This window comes from Lachancea lanzarotensis, scaffold LALA0S02 (genome assembly GCF_000938715.1).
Source record: "Lachancea lanzarotensis genome assembly LALA0, scaffold LALA0S02, whole genome shotgun sequence".
Classification (NCBI taxonomy): Eukaryota; Fungi; Ascomycota; class Saccharomycetes; order Saccharomycetales; family Saccharomycetaceae; genus Lachancea; species Lachancea lanzarotensis.
Window position 1 is genome coordinate 788,058 of NW_019212880.1, and position 15,549 is coordinate 803,606.

The 15,549-nt window shown below is 45.5% G+C and overlaps 8 protein-coding genes and 1 non-coding gene across 9 annotated transcripts; 3 read left to right on the forward strand and 6 right to left on the reverse strand.

Annotated features, from left to right (window-relative positions):
* Positions 1–220: 220 nt before the first annotated feature.
* UBP14 (LALA0S02e08548g1_1) lies at positions 221–2,533 on the forward strand (the record flags this gene model as incomplete). Its single annotated transcript, XM_022773942.1, has 1 exon — positions 221–2,533. One exon carries the CDS (start codon positions 221–223, stop codon positions 2,531–2,533), a length of 2,313 nt encoding a protein of 770 aa, XP_022627418.1.
* Positions 2,534–2,722: 189 nt separating this feature from the next.
* On the forward strand, positions 2,723–3,740 carry MUM2 (LALA0S02e08570g1_1; the record flags this gene model as incomplete). The annotated part of the gene is made up of 2 exons (XM_022773945.1): positions 2,723–2,767; positions 2,838–3,740. 2 exons carry the CDS (start codon positions 2,723–2,725, stop codon positions 3,738–3,740), a joined length of 948 nt encoding a protein of 315 aa, XP_022627419.1.
* A 186-nt stretch (positions 3,741–3,926) lies between these two features.
* Positions 3,927–5,045, reverse strand: ARO3 (LALA0S02e08592g1_1; the record flags this gene model as incomplete). Its single annotated transcript, XM_022773946.1, has 1 exon — positions 3,927–5,045. One exon carries the CDS (start codon positions 5,043–5,045, stop codon positions 3,927–3,929), a length of 1,119 nt encoding a protein of 372 aa, XP_022627420.1.
* A 625-nt stretch (positions 5,046–5,670) lies between these two features.
* On the reverse strand, positions 5,671–5,742 carry LALA0_S02e08614r. The gene has a single exon. It is a non-coding gene; the product is annotated as a tRNA-Gln (tRNA).
* A 371-nt stretch (positions 5,743–6,113) lies between these two features.
* On the reverse strand, positions 6,114–7,598 carry MRX18 (LALA0S02e08636g1_1; the record flags this gene model as incomplete). Its single annotated transcript, XM_022773947.1, has 1 exon — positions 6,114–7,598. One exon carries the CDS (start codon positions 7,596–7,598, stop codon positions 6,114–6,116), a length of 1,485 nt encoding a protein of 494 aa, XP_022627421.1.
* Positions 7,599–8,182: 584 nt separating this feature from the next.
* LALA0_S02e08658g (LALA0S02e08658g1_1) lies at positions 8,183–9,208 on the reverse strand (the record flags this gene model as incomplete). Its single annotated transcript, XM_022773948.1, has 1 exon — positions 8,183–9,208. One exon carries the CDS (start codon positions 9,206–9,208, stop codon positions 8,183–8,185), a length of 1,026 nt encoding a protein of 341 aa, XP_022627422.1.
* Positions 9,209–9,729: 521 nt separating this feature from the next.
* Positions 9,730–11,229, reverse strand: LALA0_S02e08680g (LALA0S02e08680g1_1; the record flags this gene model as incomplete). The annotated part of the gene is made up of 1 exon (XM_022773949.1): positions 9,730–11,229. The coding sequence occupies one exon, from the start codon at positions 11,227–11,229 to the stop codon at positions 9,730–9,732; it is 1,500 nt and encodes a 499-aa protein (XP_022627423.1).
* A 566-nt stretch (positions 11,230–11,795) lies between these two features.
* On the forward strand, positions 11,796–13,064 carry LALA0_S02e08702g (LALA0S02e08702g1_1; the record flags this gene model as incomplete). Its single annotated transcript, XM_022773950.1, has 1 exon — positions 11,796–13,064. One exon carries the CDS (start codon positions 11,796–11,798, stop codon positions 13,062–13,064), a length of 1,269 nt encoding a protein of 422 aa, XP_022627424.1.
* A 73-nt stretch (positions 13,065–13,137) lies between these two features.
* On the reverse strand, positions 13,138–15,483 carry LYS14 (LALA0S02e08724g1_1; the record flags this gene model as incomplete). Its single annotated transcript, XM_022773951.1, has 1 exon — positions 13,138–15,483. The coding sequence occupies one exon, from the start codon at positions 15,481–15,483 to the stop codon at positions 13,138–13,140; it is 2,346 nt and encodes a 781-aa protein (XP_022627425.1).
* Positions 15,484–15,549: the final 66 nt, after the last annotated feature.

A 15,549-nucleotide genomic window follows, 5' to 3' on the forward strand; every position in this document is an offset into this window, starting at 1 on the left:
GAACTCATCCAACAAGGTTTCTAGACCCCTCCTGTATATATAGTGAATGTTTTGGTAGCGTCTTCTGGCTTAATATACCGAACATGACATATCGTCAAACGTGATAGGGCTAACAAGCTATTACTTAACTAGATCGATTAGAAGATGACAATACTACCTTCAACTTGGGTTTGAGCACTCCGTTTACTACTGCTTTGCTCTGCTATTTGAAACTTTAGCAATGACGGAGATCGACGAGTTCATAAATCTAGAAATCCCATCGGTCATCCATAAAGATGACTGCGGTTACTGTTTTGAGACGATGTATAATGATGACATCAAGTCATCGCATTCACTTAACATCTGCCTGAGATGCTTTCAGAGCTTCTGCTCTGAGCATCTTGAATTCCATCAAACGGTTACGAAGAGCGAATTAAACGACCGTCACGATCTTTACATGAAACTCAGCAAAGTCAAAAAACCAGTGGTAGCAGTGGAAGAGCCCACTGAGAAGAGGTTGAAATTGGAAGTAAGCGAAAAGTCTGAAGATGAGCTGTATGATACATCCTGGACGTTATTGAAGGATAGTGCTAGTATCACAGACTTGGAATTGAAGGGATTAGACCCCCAAAAGGCTGCTCAGGTGGCCACCAAAGTTGGCCAGATCTTGAACGCTAGATCCAATAACTTCCAACAGATGGCTAGTTCTTGGGAACTGGAGGTTAAACCGTGCGAACACGTCAAAAATTTTGTAGTGGCAAATGGAGAGCCGCAGGATGTACAAAAATCGTGTGGAGAATGCGGTTTGGATAGTAATTTATGGCTGTGTCTGCACTGCGGCCACATTGGTTGTGGTCGTCAACAAGTGGGCATTGAGGGTCATTCACATGCTCTGGCACATTTTGATGATAGTCCGGGTCATCCCCTGGCGGTCAAACTTGGGTCTTTGAGTCAATCCTCCGCCGATGTCTATTGCTACGCTTGCGATGATGAAGTTCATTTTGATGATGCAAACTTGTGGGTTCAGGCTCTGGCCCATTGGAATATCGATATCAGTGGTAAAATCGCACAGGAGAAGACCCTGATAGAGTTGCAACTCGAGCAGAACATGAATTGGGACTTCCAAATGGTTGATTCTGAAGGTCATAATTTAAGGCACCTACAAAGCTCAGCAGAATACGGCTGCGGGCTACTGAACCTTGGAAATTCTTGCTATATGAACTCAGTTCTACAAGCCCTCGTGAATGGCGGTGTCGCTGCATGGTCTCTGGCAGAGTTGGGCGATTTCCCTCCCAGTGCAGTTTACGTCTCTAGCAATCTCAAATGTCAGCTTGTGAAGCTGCGAAACGCTATGTCATTAGAACCCGCCAAATACTCCAATGGCGTCAAACCCTCCACATTCAAAAATTGCATTGGCGGAACGCACGAAGAGTTCAGCTCTGGAAGACAACAGGATGCTTTAGAATTTTTCTCATATTTCACAGATCTTTTGGACCAGAAAGCCTTCAATAGTACGCCGACGAATCCCAATGATTTGTTCAAGTTTAACGTTCAAGATAGACTGGAATGCTCACAGTGTCACTCCGTGAAATATACCACACAATCGTCTGAGTACCTGCAAGTCCCACTCGCCGACGTCTCTGAACCACAGGAATTAATCGAACAGATCGGGAGCTACTTTGCAGAAGAAGAAATTAGTTTCAAGTGTCCAAAGTGTGATGCAATGGTTACTGCAATCAAATCATCTGGTTTTCAATCGTTCCCAGACACGTTAGTTGTGAGTCCTACTCGAATCAAATTGGTCAACTGGATGCCTACGAAGACATCACAAGAGGTTCTTATGCCAGGGATCGACGCTACTGATGCATCCACTTTACATCTGGGCAAGTTCAAATCGCAAGGATTCAACAGCGAAACTGAAACGCTATTTCCAGATAGCGATGAGGCGAGGGTATTTACACCAAATGCTCAATGTGTTGCTGATCTTTTAGAAATGGGGTTCACTGAAAATGCAGCAATCAAGGGCTTATTTCACACCAATAACAATGGCATGGAAGATGCAATGAACTGGTTGTTCGCTCACGTTGAGGACCCCAATATCAACGAACCTTTCGTAATGCCAGCAACTTCAAGTAAGCCAGAGGAGTTCAATTCGCACCACCACCTCGAGGACATGATCACGATGGGTCTTGATCCACAACTGTGTCGCAAAGCACTGATACTCAATAAGGGCGACATCACTGCCAGTGTGGAATGGGTTTTCAACAATCTAGATGACGATGGTCGAACTACCGAACAGACACCGGTGGAATGCGAAAACAAAGAATACGGTTTTGAAAATGCAACACTCGCAAACTATCGTTTGAAAGCTGTCATTTGTCACAAGGGCTCTTCTGTTCAGTCAGGCCACTACGTTGCATTTATCAAAAAACAAGTGGAAAATGAGACAAAATGGGTCCTTTACAATGACGAAAAAATTGTGGTTGCTGACGATCCGGCTAATATCCTAGAATTGAAAAAGAATGGGTACATCTTCTTTTTCAACAGGTGCTAGACGTCCCGTCTTCACTGTTCATGTCGATACTGGAGCTTTCCATTGATGCATCACTGTTGACGGGTGTGTCATTTAGTCTGAAACCATATCGATCTGACATTTCGAGAATCCCATCTACAACTTCCATCATCATTGAAGAGCTTCATCAGGCGTACTTTATCTCCTTCAAACTACTCGCCGCCTCTGATCATGGAAAACCAGCAATCTACCCAGCAAAATCGGTACTCCGGCTACGTATGTCGCACAATTCAACACCACATGAACTTTAAAACCCATTTGACTAACATTTTACGCCAATTGATAGCAGATAAATCCAGATTGGACACAAATGCAGAGCTTTGATACATCTCGTGGTCTGGATGCATCCCTTGCGAAGCTAACCTTCAACCAATCCAGTTACTTTGGAAACCCGGAGGCTGAACAACAGGTTATAGGTGGGCACAATGCGAGTGGCTATAACAGCGGAGCTAACACTCAACCTGGTAACTTCATGAGCTCCAGAATAATGAATCCTTTGACTCAGGGATCGGATGGTAGCAGGGGAAACATGTACTGGAATATGGACCAACGCGACACGAAATTGGGTCGCGAAAACACGTCTGGCACCCTCACTACCAACAGCATCATGGATACTTCTCTAAGCGTGAAGAACTCAGATTACAACACGACTTACGGGTCTGCCGAAAACCAGGAAACTTACGAGTCTTTGCAATTGGAGTTACAGGTCAAAGAAACTCAGATCGAATCCTTAGAGTCTGAGATTCAGAGCTTGAAGCAAGTTTTCAATCAGGGTCTTTCATTGAAGCAGAAAAACCACAACCGCGCACCATCTGCTCGCCAAACAGACGGCGGCGTCCTTCAAATGCCCACCACTTTGGAAGCGATATTTCATAAGCTGTCACAGACTCTTGCAGCTAAAGATAAAGAGCTGAAAGACACCACATTGAGGCTTGAAAGTCTCGTCACTGCCGCTTCTCTCAACACCACAAACTCTGTCACGAAACTAGGACGGTATGACGAAGAAGCTCTTGCTCATAAAATGGTAGTGAGATTGGAAAATCTGACCAAAGAGAACCAGGACATGGCGAAAATGCTTGGATATGGAAGATCTAAAGAAATTTACATCGAAATGGAACTTTTGAAGAAGGAGAATCAAGAATTAAAACGCAAACTACAGGAGCACGATCGTCCAGCGCTCAAAGGCTAGATTTCGCAACGATTTACAATCTCGCTAATTACAACACACCACCTTCTCTTGCTATATTGAAACAACGAGCGGTATCGAACAAAATGCAAAGCTGAGGTAAAAAAAAAACAAAGCTCAGTTCAAATATAGGTACAGGTTTAAATACAATAAGTCTTAGGAACCAGGAACTCAAGTACTATAAATTAATCATTTACCAAGAGCCTTTCTCCTGTTTTGCACACCCTTGGCGAGCAAAGTCAAGACTTCTTCGGTGGATTCCCAGCCGATACATGCGTCAGTGATAGAACAGCCGTATTTCAATTTGTCACGACCGCCTTCTTCTGGGACATCTTGTCTACCTTCGACGAGGTTAGACTCAATCATCACACCGCAAATGGCATTTTGACCGTCAGTGAGCTGTTCGTAGATGGATTGGGCAACCTTAGGTTGGTTTCTGTAGTCCTTACTGCTGTTACCGTGAGAGCAGTCGATCATTATTCTCCTCTGCACACCAGCTTCGTCGGCAACCTTGGCCTTAATCAATTCTTGTTGAGTCGTTTTCACGTTTTCGGCGTCAAAGTTGGTGCCCTTCTTACCGCCTCTAAGAATGATGAAAGTGTCTTTGTTACCTTCGGTACCGACAATGGCAGTGACACCTGGTTTGGTAACGCTCAAAAAGTAGTGTGTGTGGGCAGCAGCTCTCATGGCGTCCACAGATACTTGCAAGCCACCGTCAGTACCGTTTTTGAAACCAATTGGGAACGAAAGACCCGATGCAAGCTCACGGTGAAGCTGGGATTCGGTGGTTCTGGCGCCAATAGCACCCAAAGAGAAGCAGTCGCTCAAAAATTGTGGGGAAATGGTGTCCAACATTTCACCTGCAATTGGCATTTTTTCTACCAAGTTTGTGAACAATTCTCTGGAGATTCTAAGACCTTTGTTAATTTTGAACGAGTTGTCAATATCTGGGTCGTTAATCAGACCCTTCCAGCCCACTGTGGTTCTAGGTTTTTCCAAATACGCTCTCATGATTACCAACAAGTCCTTGGACAATTTTTTAGAAAGCTCTGCAAGACGATCACAGTATTCGTACGCAGCCTTTGGGTCGTGAATCGAACATGGTCCAATCACAATAACCAATCTGTCGTCTTTTCCGTTCAACACATCGCACACTTGCTCTCTGGTTTCCACAATAATTTTATGGCCCTTTTCAGAAACTGGTAGTTCGTGTTGCAGTAAGTCTGGAGGCGTGAGTGGATCGTAGCCCTTGATTCTCCAGTCTTCTAGACGACTTCTGTCACCGACGTGGTCGTTTTTGATGAACATTTTTTTGGCGCGAGGATCTTTCAACACTTTGAAGTTCGATATCGATCTGATCTGAGCGAGTTTAGAAATGCGCTGAAAAGCTTTAATCTTGAGTATAATTCACTGATCTTATGAAGGCATATGACAAACTTCGACGAACTGAAGTTGCGTCCGATGAGATGATGCGATTTTTCACCACCATACTTAAAAAAAAAATTTCACACGGCGTCTCAGCAGCATTCGAGCTGGAAAGAATTAGAAAAAAAAAGGAACTCGCGGACGGTGGATGATGTAGCGGTAGGCGTGTAGACTGGAGGAACACACGCATTTGAAAGTCGTCAGATTTAGGAAACCAGCAGTTGAGTGACATTTCGAATATTATTCTGAAATAATACTAGAAAATATTGGAAACCGCTAGATTGGTGAGTGATCGTCCAGAAAGATGGCACACGTAATATCACGACCTGCGATGAGTCGAAACTGCTATCACTCAGTGTACTCCGACTCGTGGCTGTGTTTCCATGGGTGATTCTTGTGCTATGGTAGTTAGATCACTTTTTCCCTCCACGACACCATATCGTGAAGATCACTATTGTCTTCTGTTGTCATCTGTCGCGTCTGGTTAAAAAACGTTTTTGCCAAAAAAAGGTCCTACCCGGATTCGAACCGGGGTTGTCCGGATCAAAACCGAAAGTGATAACCACTACACTATAGGACCGGACTGTTGGTGAAGTAGGAAGTAAAACAAGTGATACCTGGTTTGCAACATCACGGGTCAACATTTACTGCGAGCGGTTAGAGATCGTTCACTCCAGGTTCTCTATCAGAGTTTTCCTGTATGCCATACTAGTTTCCCTTTCCTGCTACTCACGGTCTCTTTATATATGCGCCAATTTCAATTCGTTTTGAGGTTTGGGGAGCCTAGGTGACACACCACTTGCGATAAGCTACAAATGTCTTGTTTCATCGAATGTTAGAACATCCAAGCGCATCTTTTCGTAGTCATATTCAGCCACTCGAAGTGTTGAACTCTTTATCTGCTCTCGCATGCTTGTCTATTCTTGCGTCATAACTTCGTTATAATACATATCACAAATACTTGTTAAAGACGGCTAGTCCCTGGTCGTAGCCCTGTTCCCATTCCCACACATATTCACCGTCACCTTTGTCCGATGTGTGCTGACTCTTACGCAATGACTTGAAAAAATGCGTTCTGCCCACCCTGGAATGATCAAATTCATTGAACGCACGAATATCAGAAATGGCGGTCTTGAGACCTTCTTCAAAACGCCAATGTTCAAATTTGTCGCCTCCTTTGTCCTTCCAATAATTGACGTGATCATCGACAATCTGTTGAACTTTGCTGTCGTCGATATTTGGATCCACACGTGGACGTTTGGGCAAAGCTCCACTGTTGATCATAGGCTGGAACCCCCACTCGCCGCCGTCTCCCTCTTGGAATTTAAATGTCCAAAAAAACCAACCCCAGCTTGCTTTGTCCTGGAACACACCGACCTGGGCCTGACCTAGCTTGCGCACCCATTCCTCGCGCGATTCCTTAGTCTTGTCCCAAGTTTGGCCATCTAAAACGCACGAAAACTCACCCACCATGTAGTCCGCTTTGTCATTGGAGAGATTCACAGACTGCGGAAGATCATTTACAATTTCACCCGCGGTTTTCTGCTTGTCACTATCAGAAAAACACCGGTATACATGCGAGTCTATCACGACGCTGTTGGCCAAATTGTTTTCGTCTAGCCAGTCGGCCCATTGTTGAGGCCACCAGCCGTCCGAAATAACCACGGGCAACGTATCATCGACACTTAGGACCGCATTGATCACTTTTGAGTAGAACTTCTTTTCAGGTTTCGCGGAATCACTGAAAGCCGCTTCGTTGATCACCTGCAAACCAATGACGTTTTCATTTGGCTGACAGAGGTCCTTAGCAATGAAGGGCACGATATCGTCGACGACACTAGAAACGAAATCACTAGTAGTGAAAAAACTTGCTTGTCCGTTATTGCTTTCACCTGAGTGTGCATCACCGTTAGCACCACCTGGAACTCCATGGATATCGACCAATATACCAATATTGTATTCTGCTGCTTTCTTCACAATTTTATGAACGGCATCCCACGGTTGGGCCGCTTGATAAATCGATTTGAGCTTATGGAATTTCATCTTATCCGCAATATAAGCACCATTATCAACGTGCCAATACCCGATGGGTAACCTAATGGCCGTGACACCTGCCTCCTTCTGAAGCCATTCCCAGTCCTGGTCCGTCACATAACTTGCATAGTGTTTTTGGAGTTTTTTGGCCACTTCATCAGACGATGATTTCGCAACAAGTGCAGAAACCGCTTCGTATTCATTTCCTCCACCTTCAGAAAACAAAGAATGGTAAATGTAGCTTTCCTGAACAAACAGGGATCCGAAATTCACTCCGAAATTGTACCTGTTGCGATATATTTCACGCTTCGAAACTTCTCCTGGACCACTGAATTCGGGCACATTCTCGTCATCATTTGAGCTCTTGAGATCCTTAACTTTCCGCTTCAATTTGTCGAACATTTTGCCCTTACTGAAAACGATGCTTGCAATTAACGCTGTATGTAGATCTATAGCAATGATTGGATAGATATCCTGTCGTTTTCTGTAAAAGTGGTGTAAACTGGAGAGAGTTCTTGAAACCTCCCCTAATTCTCTTGAGCTTTATATACTCCGAGAGATACCGTCGATAGTGATAAAATTCGACGACAGTAAAAAGATGGTGATGTGCTAGGTTCATTGTCACAGGAATCTCGAGTTTAGTTACGTGTGTGTATGTAGGTGATACAATAATGCTCGAGTTGTGCTGATTTGAATTTTGAGTTTTGTCTTTTTGGTCCTTTTTCCGCAAGAAAATTATGTGTCGTAGAAGTCGAAAGACACTTCAATTCTGGTATCGCCACTGCTATCAATACCTCAAATGTGTCAGTGCTAGCACACTTAGCTTGTCTGCGTGTGGCCCGCAGTCTTTTATAGTCTGGGGTTGAAATTTGGGTCATATCACATTGTACTACTTATTCTTCGAGGACGTACATACTATGCCTGAAGACAGAGACCATCGATGCTCTTCGAACGAGAGAGACGACACACATAATCATTTTCACAGATCAAAACTCAGGACTACGCTTTGAGGATTGAACATCACCCTTTCCAGTAACGTGCGCAGCTGGAACGCGGTAAAGCGATCCGCTGGGACCAGTACTCTTGCCATGTTCGACGTCCAGCGATGCTGTGGTGACAAAAATGTCTCCTCCAAGACCGATGCAGCAGCAAGTCATGTTGGGAGTTTGTGGGAACACAAGTTCGCGTTGTAGCTGACCCTTGGTGTCAAAAACCTGTAGTTTATTAGAGCTGTAGACGCAGCAATATGAATAGCCATCACGAGCATCTACGACGGAGCCGTCCGGCTGCGGAAGTTCCACACCCTTGTTAACGGGCACGAAATCAATAAATAACTTTCTCTCAGCTGGTTGCGGGTTCCCATCCACATATGGCATTTGCCAAGTCTTGAAAGCCATAGTATCGTTCAAATACAAAATGTCATTTTTCTGGTTCCAATTGATGCTGTTTGGGATGTGTAAATGGTCTAGCACGAGCTCGATGCTTTTCTGCTTGAGATTTACCCGAAACAAGCACCCCTCGGCCTCCTTTTTGGTATCCACGCCGATGTGGAAATCGTTCATCACTCCGATGTAAATATCGCCGTTAGGTGCAACATTGCCGTCATTCGACCTTAGACGGTCCCATTTTTTCTCAGAGACGTTTTTGCTCGATGAGAACAACACCCGGTAGCTCCATTGGCCTGTTTCAAGCGATACATGCCCGATCCCGTATTTTCCGGCAAAAAACGCTTCTTTCACTCCAGTTGGCGAATCAATCGGGAAAACGGCACCCACGCGTTCCGGCAAACCTGAAGAGTACGGATAATCCCCGAAATGGTTTTCAGCATTGATCTTGATGACTTTATGGGACGCTTTGGGTTCGTTGATCTCAGTCACATAGTGAATTTCACCCAAGAAAATATCAACCCAAAATAAGGTCTTGGAGTCCCGCAGAAAGGTGACTCCTTCGCTGAGTCTTGCACCGTGGTCGTGGATGTATGGTTTAGCTGTAATTTCAATGCTTTCTGGCATTATCAGGTATGGTTCATGTGCTTTTCTTGTGAGTATTTGCGATTAAAGGTCGACAAGACACCGTTATAACCTTGATCTACTTTATATACTCGGGCATTAAGACATCATCTTGTGAGTAAAATGTCGTCGGAGGAACGTCAGATTAAAGATGACAGGCTATTCTCAGGTCGAGAATCAAGGTTAACGTAGTTATGGATTTTCCCAATACTATTGTTTCGGCGAACCTGTTTTCCAGCTGGTTCCATTGGCATCGGGAACGTACAATGGTGTATCTGTCAAATTTGCGATTTTGCTCGGCCTTTCGTTTACCAAACCGCCGAGCAGTGGAGTTGAGACGATGCAATTGATCCGCTGTGAAAGGTTAATCAGTCCTTTAGAGTTTTCTTTCGGGCCTTTATTGGTGTCTAACCACACCAATAAGTTTATATTGCAGTAGACTGTCAAATTCTGGTCCAAGTACCGGAGGGACCATTCGTAACGCCAGATTGTTACTACCACCAACCTCATGGTGTCTCAACAACTCAGTGATTTGCCGCAGAAGCTTGATGCAAAAGATGAGAATCATGTATAATTTTGGTCCAATCAGACTTATGCACACAGTATACCTCGCTAATGGCCAACACTACTATCCCGCAGCCGAGACCTAACCAGAATCCTTTGAGTCCCATTTCGGTACCAAAACCCAAAGTTAAGGCTAGCGGGATGCCCACAGCGTAATACGCAAGAACATTCAAAGCTCCGCCAATTCGTTGGCGACCTTGAGCACGCAGAACACCTGCAGCCAAAACGTTGAATACGTCCGCGAATTGATTCACGCCGATAATGGGCAGGATTTGCGCTGCCAAGTGCGTCACTTCTTCATCTTTGCTGAAAAACGACGGAACTATGTTTCTGCCCAAAACGAGAATCAGAAAGTTGGCCATGGCTAGGATTCCACCAATGTGGAGTAACGTGGCCCTGGTAGCGATTCTGCAGTTGCTAATCTGTTTGTCGCCAACATAGTGTGCGATTCTATTAGAGGCTGCAACTCCAGTTCCGAATGGCACTTGGAACGTCAAACTTTGCACAGACGCAACCACCGATTGGGCTGCCAAAGCGTTGGTGCCAAATCGTGCAGCCAAAAAGGTAAGGGACTCGAAAGCCAAAAACTCAGCTTCTATCATGATGATACCGGGTATCGCCAGAGAGATCATTGTTTTCCATTGCGAGAAAATGGGTCTCCAATTTGAAAGCGGATTCCAGCAGTTAACGCTGCTTTCCTGGCGCGCACAATACCATATATAGCCCGACAACGTCATACCCATCAGGGTGAATGTCAAAGATACGGCAAGCGGGGCACCGATGTAGCCCATGCCGAGCCGGAGAACAAAAAGGTAGTTCAAAAGCACGTTTATCGGAGCACACACGAACAGGATGTATTGACCCGTAGTAAAGTTCTTTTGTGCTTGCAGATACTTTTTCCCGCACTCAAAGATCACGAAGCCCGGGATGCTGGCTACCATCACTCGCAAATAACCTGCTGCAATAGCCACGAGCCTGGCGTCTTCGACGAGAAGTTGCAGAATCGGGGCAGCGAACCACCACACCAGTGCGATAGGCACTGCAAACAGCACCGAAATCGCTACACACCGCTGGAAATACAACCCTACCAATTGATACTGTTTGCTGCCGTAGGCCTGTGGACACAATGTATCCAGACAGGTTGCCAGACCTTGGAAAATGGCCATCGTCGCTGTGAACGCCACGTTGGCGAGTGCAACGCCGCCCAAAGCCAGCGCGTTTAGTCTGCCCACAAAAATAACGCTCACAAAAGACAATGACATCTGCAACAGAAACGTCACAACTAGTGGAGCTGCTGTTTTGCTGATTTCGCGAAACTCCCGTTGTGTCGTCGTGCTGGTTGGAGGCGCAATTTCAGCATCGGGAAAACCGTTCGCGCTGCTGCTCTCACTACGAGCAGTCGCCCCGTACATTCCTGTAGCTTCTTCTCGCGAATGCGACTCTTTTTTGTTTAAAGACATTGTCCAAGCTAGCTTTTGAGTCCTTTATACCGCCTAAACTCAACCAAAAAAGCTCGAAATTTTGCACTTGAAATTCGCAACCGAAGTTAAAGGTCAACTTGTATTCGAAAAGTTGATCAGAGCTGCGAGAAGACCATACCAACTGTCTCAAAACTGACCAAAAACCTTATCCAACTCTTAGCTCGATGCCATGCACTTCCATTACCTTGGAAAAGTTCCAATAATTATCCCGTTTAACGAAATCTGTCACCTATTTTTCTTATCGGGGTCCAATTTCCTGATCAGGAAATATGACTTATCTTTCGATAAGAAGCCGCCTTTAGATTACGTCAGCTGAAAAATTCCGCCGTTGCTCGAGCACTATAAAAAGAACAGGCTCATCGCGGCGAGAAACAGGGCTTTGAAAGCAGTAGGAGCGCACATTTGAAGCTGGTGGTCTGCAATTGAGAAGGAGAGCGAGCTGCGCACACTTAAGAGGATCAGTCTCCCGGTTTTTGCGTTCTAATCGGTGATCTTGACGTCTTTTTAGGCTGGACGAAAGAATACTTAGGGACCGAACAAGAACAATGAAAGTAGTTTCGGTATTAGCTGCCGTGATGGGCGTTACCACTGCCCAGCCCGCATTCTGGAGCAGCATTGCATCCGGCGGTGGTCTGCTCAACGAGCTTTACGGCTCGCTGCTAGAATCCCACGACAGCAGTTCCCACGACAAAGCAAGTGGCTTGGCTACACAACGATTCACACTGGACGCAGAAGAGGACGAGGAGTTTCGCGCTCGGTGTGGCTACTATGAGCACAACCCTGTAACATATCCTGACGACGATTTGAGTTCAGATCTGCAACTTTTCGCGGGCATTGTATCGTTTGCACATGTGCCCATAGAACGATGCTTTGACGCCGCACATGGCGGTGCTCAATATGACATCGCAGTGGTTGGGGCACCCTTCGACACGGCAGTGTCTTACCGTCCAGGCGCGCGATTTGGCCCTAACAGCATCAGACAAGGTTCCAGAAGGCTCGGCGGAGGATTTTTGCCCGTCAGAGGGTTTCCGGGCTCAAAAATGCGGCATTTGGATCCTTACAACGCAGGCTACAAGATCGTGGATTGCGGGGATGTACCGATGACTCCTTTCGACAACCGGATCGCTTTGAACCAGCTATACAGAGGGCAAAGGGCCATCTACAATCGCACCACTGTGAAAGAGGATTTGAAAGTCCCAAAAGTAATCACGCTGGGAGGTGACCACACGGTCACACTGATGGCTCTAAGAGCTGCTCATGAGCACCATGGCCCTGTCGCAGTGATCCATTTCGACTCTCATATCGACACTTGGGATCCCAAAGTGCTCGGTGGTGGAATCACTAAGACCCAGAGCATTAACCATGGCACTTTCCTGCATTTCGCCCACGAAAGGGGTTATATCGCCCAGGACAAATCGATACACGTTGGAATTCGCGCGCCCTTCATTGTAGAATCTGACGAAAAACACGACCACGACTGTGGATTCGAAAAGATTGTAGCACGGGATTTCGACATTCTGAATTTCAGAGAGATCGTTGATACCGTCAAAACGCGTGTGGGTGATCTGCCAGTCTACATCACCGTTGATATCGACGTTTTGGATATTGCAGTTGCACCCGGCACGGGCACGCCTGAACCAGGTGGATTAACTGCGAGAGAACTTCTCACTGTTCTGGACGGTCTTGAAGGTCTGAATGTCATTGGTGCCGATGTTGTAGAAGTATCACCGGCATTTGATTCAAATGGAGAAATCACCTCGATCGTTGCTGCCCAGGTGGTAGACTCCTTCTTAGGCCTGATGACAGTTCATTAGCTGAACTGACAGTGCAAAGAAAGCTCAAAAAGATAATACAATTCTATAACCACCTAGTAAATACATCTTGGCTTCACCAGGTCAAAACATCCTGATCCTCAAGTTTATATCCTTTCTCCGTGCCGTACCATACCTTTTCCAACCTAAGTAGGTTGTGTTCCGTGAGTCTTTGAAAACGGCTTCCGTTGATCTTGTAATATGTCCGGATAACATTTCTAGTTTTTTCGTCTATGGCATTGAGACCTGCAACTAAGATGGCGAAGTTGCAATAACAGGTCCGCAAGTTGCGCGGAGGACTCTCGCTATCCAGAAATCCAAAAAAACTAGTGATCTTCTGGACAACCTGTTGAATGGCAATTGACTCTTTTGGAACTCCAAGCAACTTGAGCAGTACGATGAGAAGAAAAGACAAGACTTGCGTCTGATGCGAAATGTCATACCAACTTATGGCTATTTGTTCGCCACTGCGTAGTGTTACAATATCGATGGCATTGTCCATTATTTTGCTGTTGTGGGGATGCGATTGATTGCTGCGAGGTATGATTCCAGTCTTGTCTATAAAAACGTAATCTGACTGTCGATCAATTTCCACCAAAATCTTTTGGATTTTGAAATATGACAACTGCTCCTTGAACGTTTCTGTGTTTGGATTTGACCACAGCAAGTAGTCCAGATTTTTATCGAAAATTCCATCCTGTTCAGAAAAATACTTCTTTTCCGAATGCCTAATAGCGTTTAAAGCCTTAAACACTTCTCTGATAACCAGATCAAAATCTTCTTTGTGCCCGCGCAAAAGATTGAAGTCATTAAGAGGCGTCACGATGTTGAGGAACTTCAAAGAGTCCAGGTACTGGTAATCATACGGGTCAAAAATGACATCGAGGTCACTTTCATCTATGACTGCACCACCCAGCACCGTACTGATACTGGCAAACGTCTCAATAACCTTGAACCAGCATTTCGCCACATTCAACACTTTTGAAGAATTTCCGGAATTGATCTTCTTGAACAGTTCGGTCACACCTTTCAAATGAGATCTCCATTGGCTGTTCATAGTATAAATACAGTCCCATGTTAGCATGAGGACTGTGAGAATAATAGGTTCGATCTTGTTGTTAACATTGCTTTCATTCTTGAATTGCTCGGTAAGGAGTCCGAGACAATGCGATAGATATGCACAGTAGCTTTTTTCATCCTCGACGTCGTCCGTTTTTCGGTGGGAAATTGATGCGCCTACTGCCAGTATCGAAGAAAGTAGGTAGGGCTCGCCCTTAGCAAACGATAGTAGAATGTCTCGTAGAGGATTGCCCTGGCCTTGGAAAAAGGGTGCTATTGAGTCTAGACAGTCATAGAAGAAAACCTCCAGATATTTGTCGTTGGCGCCCCCCAGTGTGAAAGAGCTGAGCGTCATGTTAAAAGTCATGATGCTGTCAACAAGAAAAGAGATAGGAACTGCTGGACGAGGGTTTTCCGGTGGCATTATGTTGAGCTCTGGGATATCGAGGTCAGACAGGTCTGTGGCCTTGAAATCGTCGTAGATCAGTGAGTCGTTGAGCTTCATATTGACGATGTCGTTGAGGTTTTGAATCAGCAGGTTTGCGTCAAAGGAATTGACGTTTTGCGTGGGAATCAAATTCGGAACGTTTAGGGCTCCAGAATTGGTCGTATTGATCAAAAATTCACTTGTCGTGTCTGCATTTGAGGATGCTGTTTTGGAATCTGTCAAAACGGGCTCTATCGGGTCCCCCTCAGGCTTTGTTTTCCGCTTCCGATTTTTCGTGCGAATTTCGTAGACACACTTCCGATTCAGCCTTGCACATTGCCAGCAAGTGGGCTTTCCCTCGTCACACTTCATCCTCCGTCTTTTGCATTCCGTACACCCGTTGCGTGAGTATTTCCTTTTGGTAACCTTACCATTGCTGGTATCGGCTGCTAGACTCGCTGTACCATTCACTTCCAATCCTCCCAGATTCACAGGCATCGAAACAGGTCCACTGTCGCCATTATTCACTCCCGTTCTGGCATCAGCACCATGCACAGGTGTAATTATTCCTCCACCCAAAGAGCTGCTATGCACTTGGTTGTGTTCCTTATCCATGGAGTTTCCGGCTCCAGTTCCCACCGCCATTTCGTCCAAACCCGCTACACGAGTGTGAATTCCTTCCTCATCGTCCTCCTCCACCATCAAATGGTGTCCGAAAAGTCCATTTCGGTGAGATGACGAAGTTGAATTTGCTGAAGTTGTCATCGATCCACTATCTGTATAAAGTGCTGGTGAAATGGAAGAAGGCGTCAGCGATGGGTCGATTGTTTTGGCATCAACAAACGACACCGAATTCTTCTCAAAGGGCTTCATAGAAGTCTCGAACCCTTGCAGATCGTTTATGTCAGTGGAGATGGAGCTTGATGGGCATCGCATGAAGTTCACAATTCAGTGGAATTTCGCCAGGTATCAATTAATTCCTCTGGAAAATTTGAGAGGACT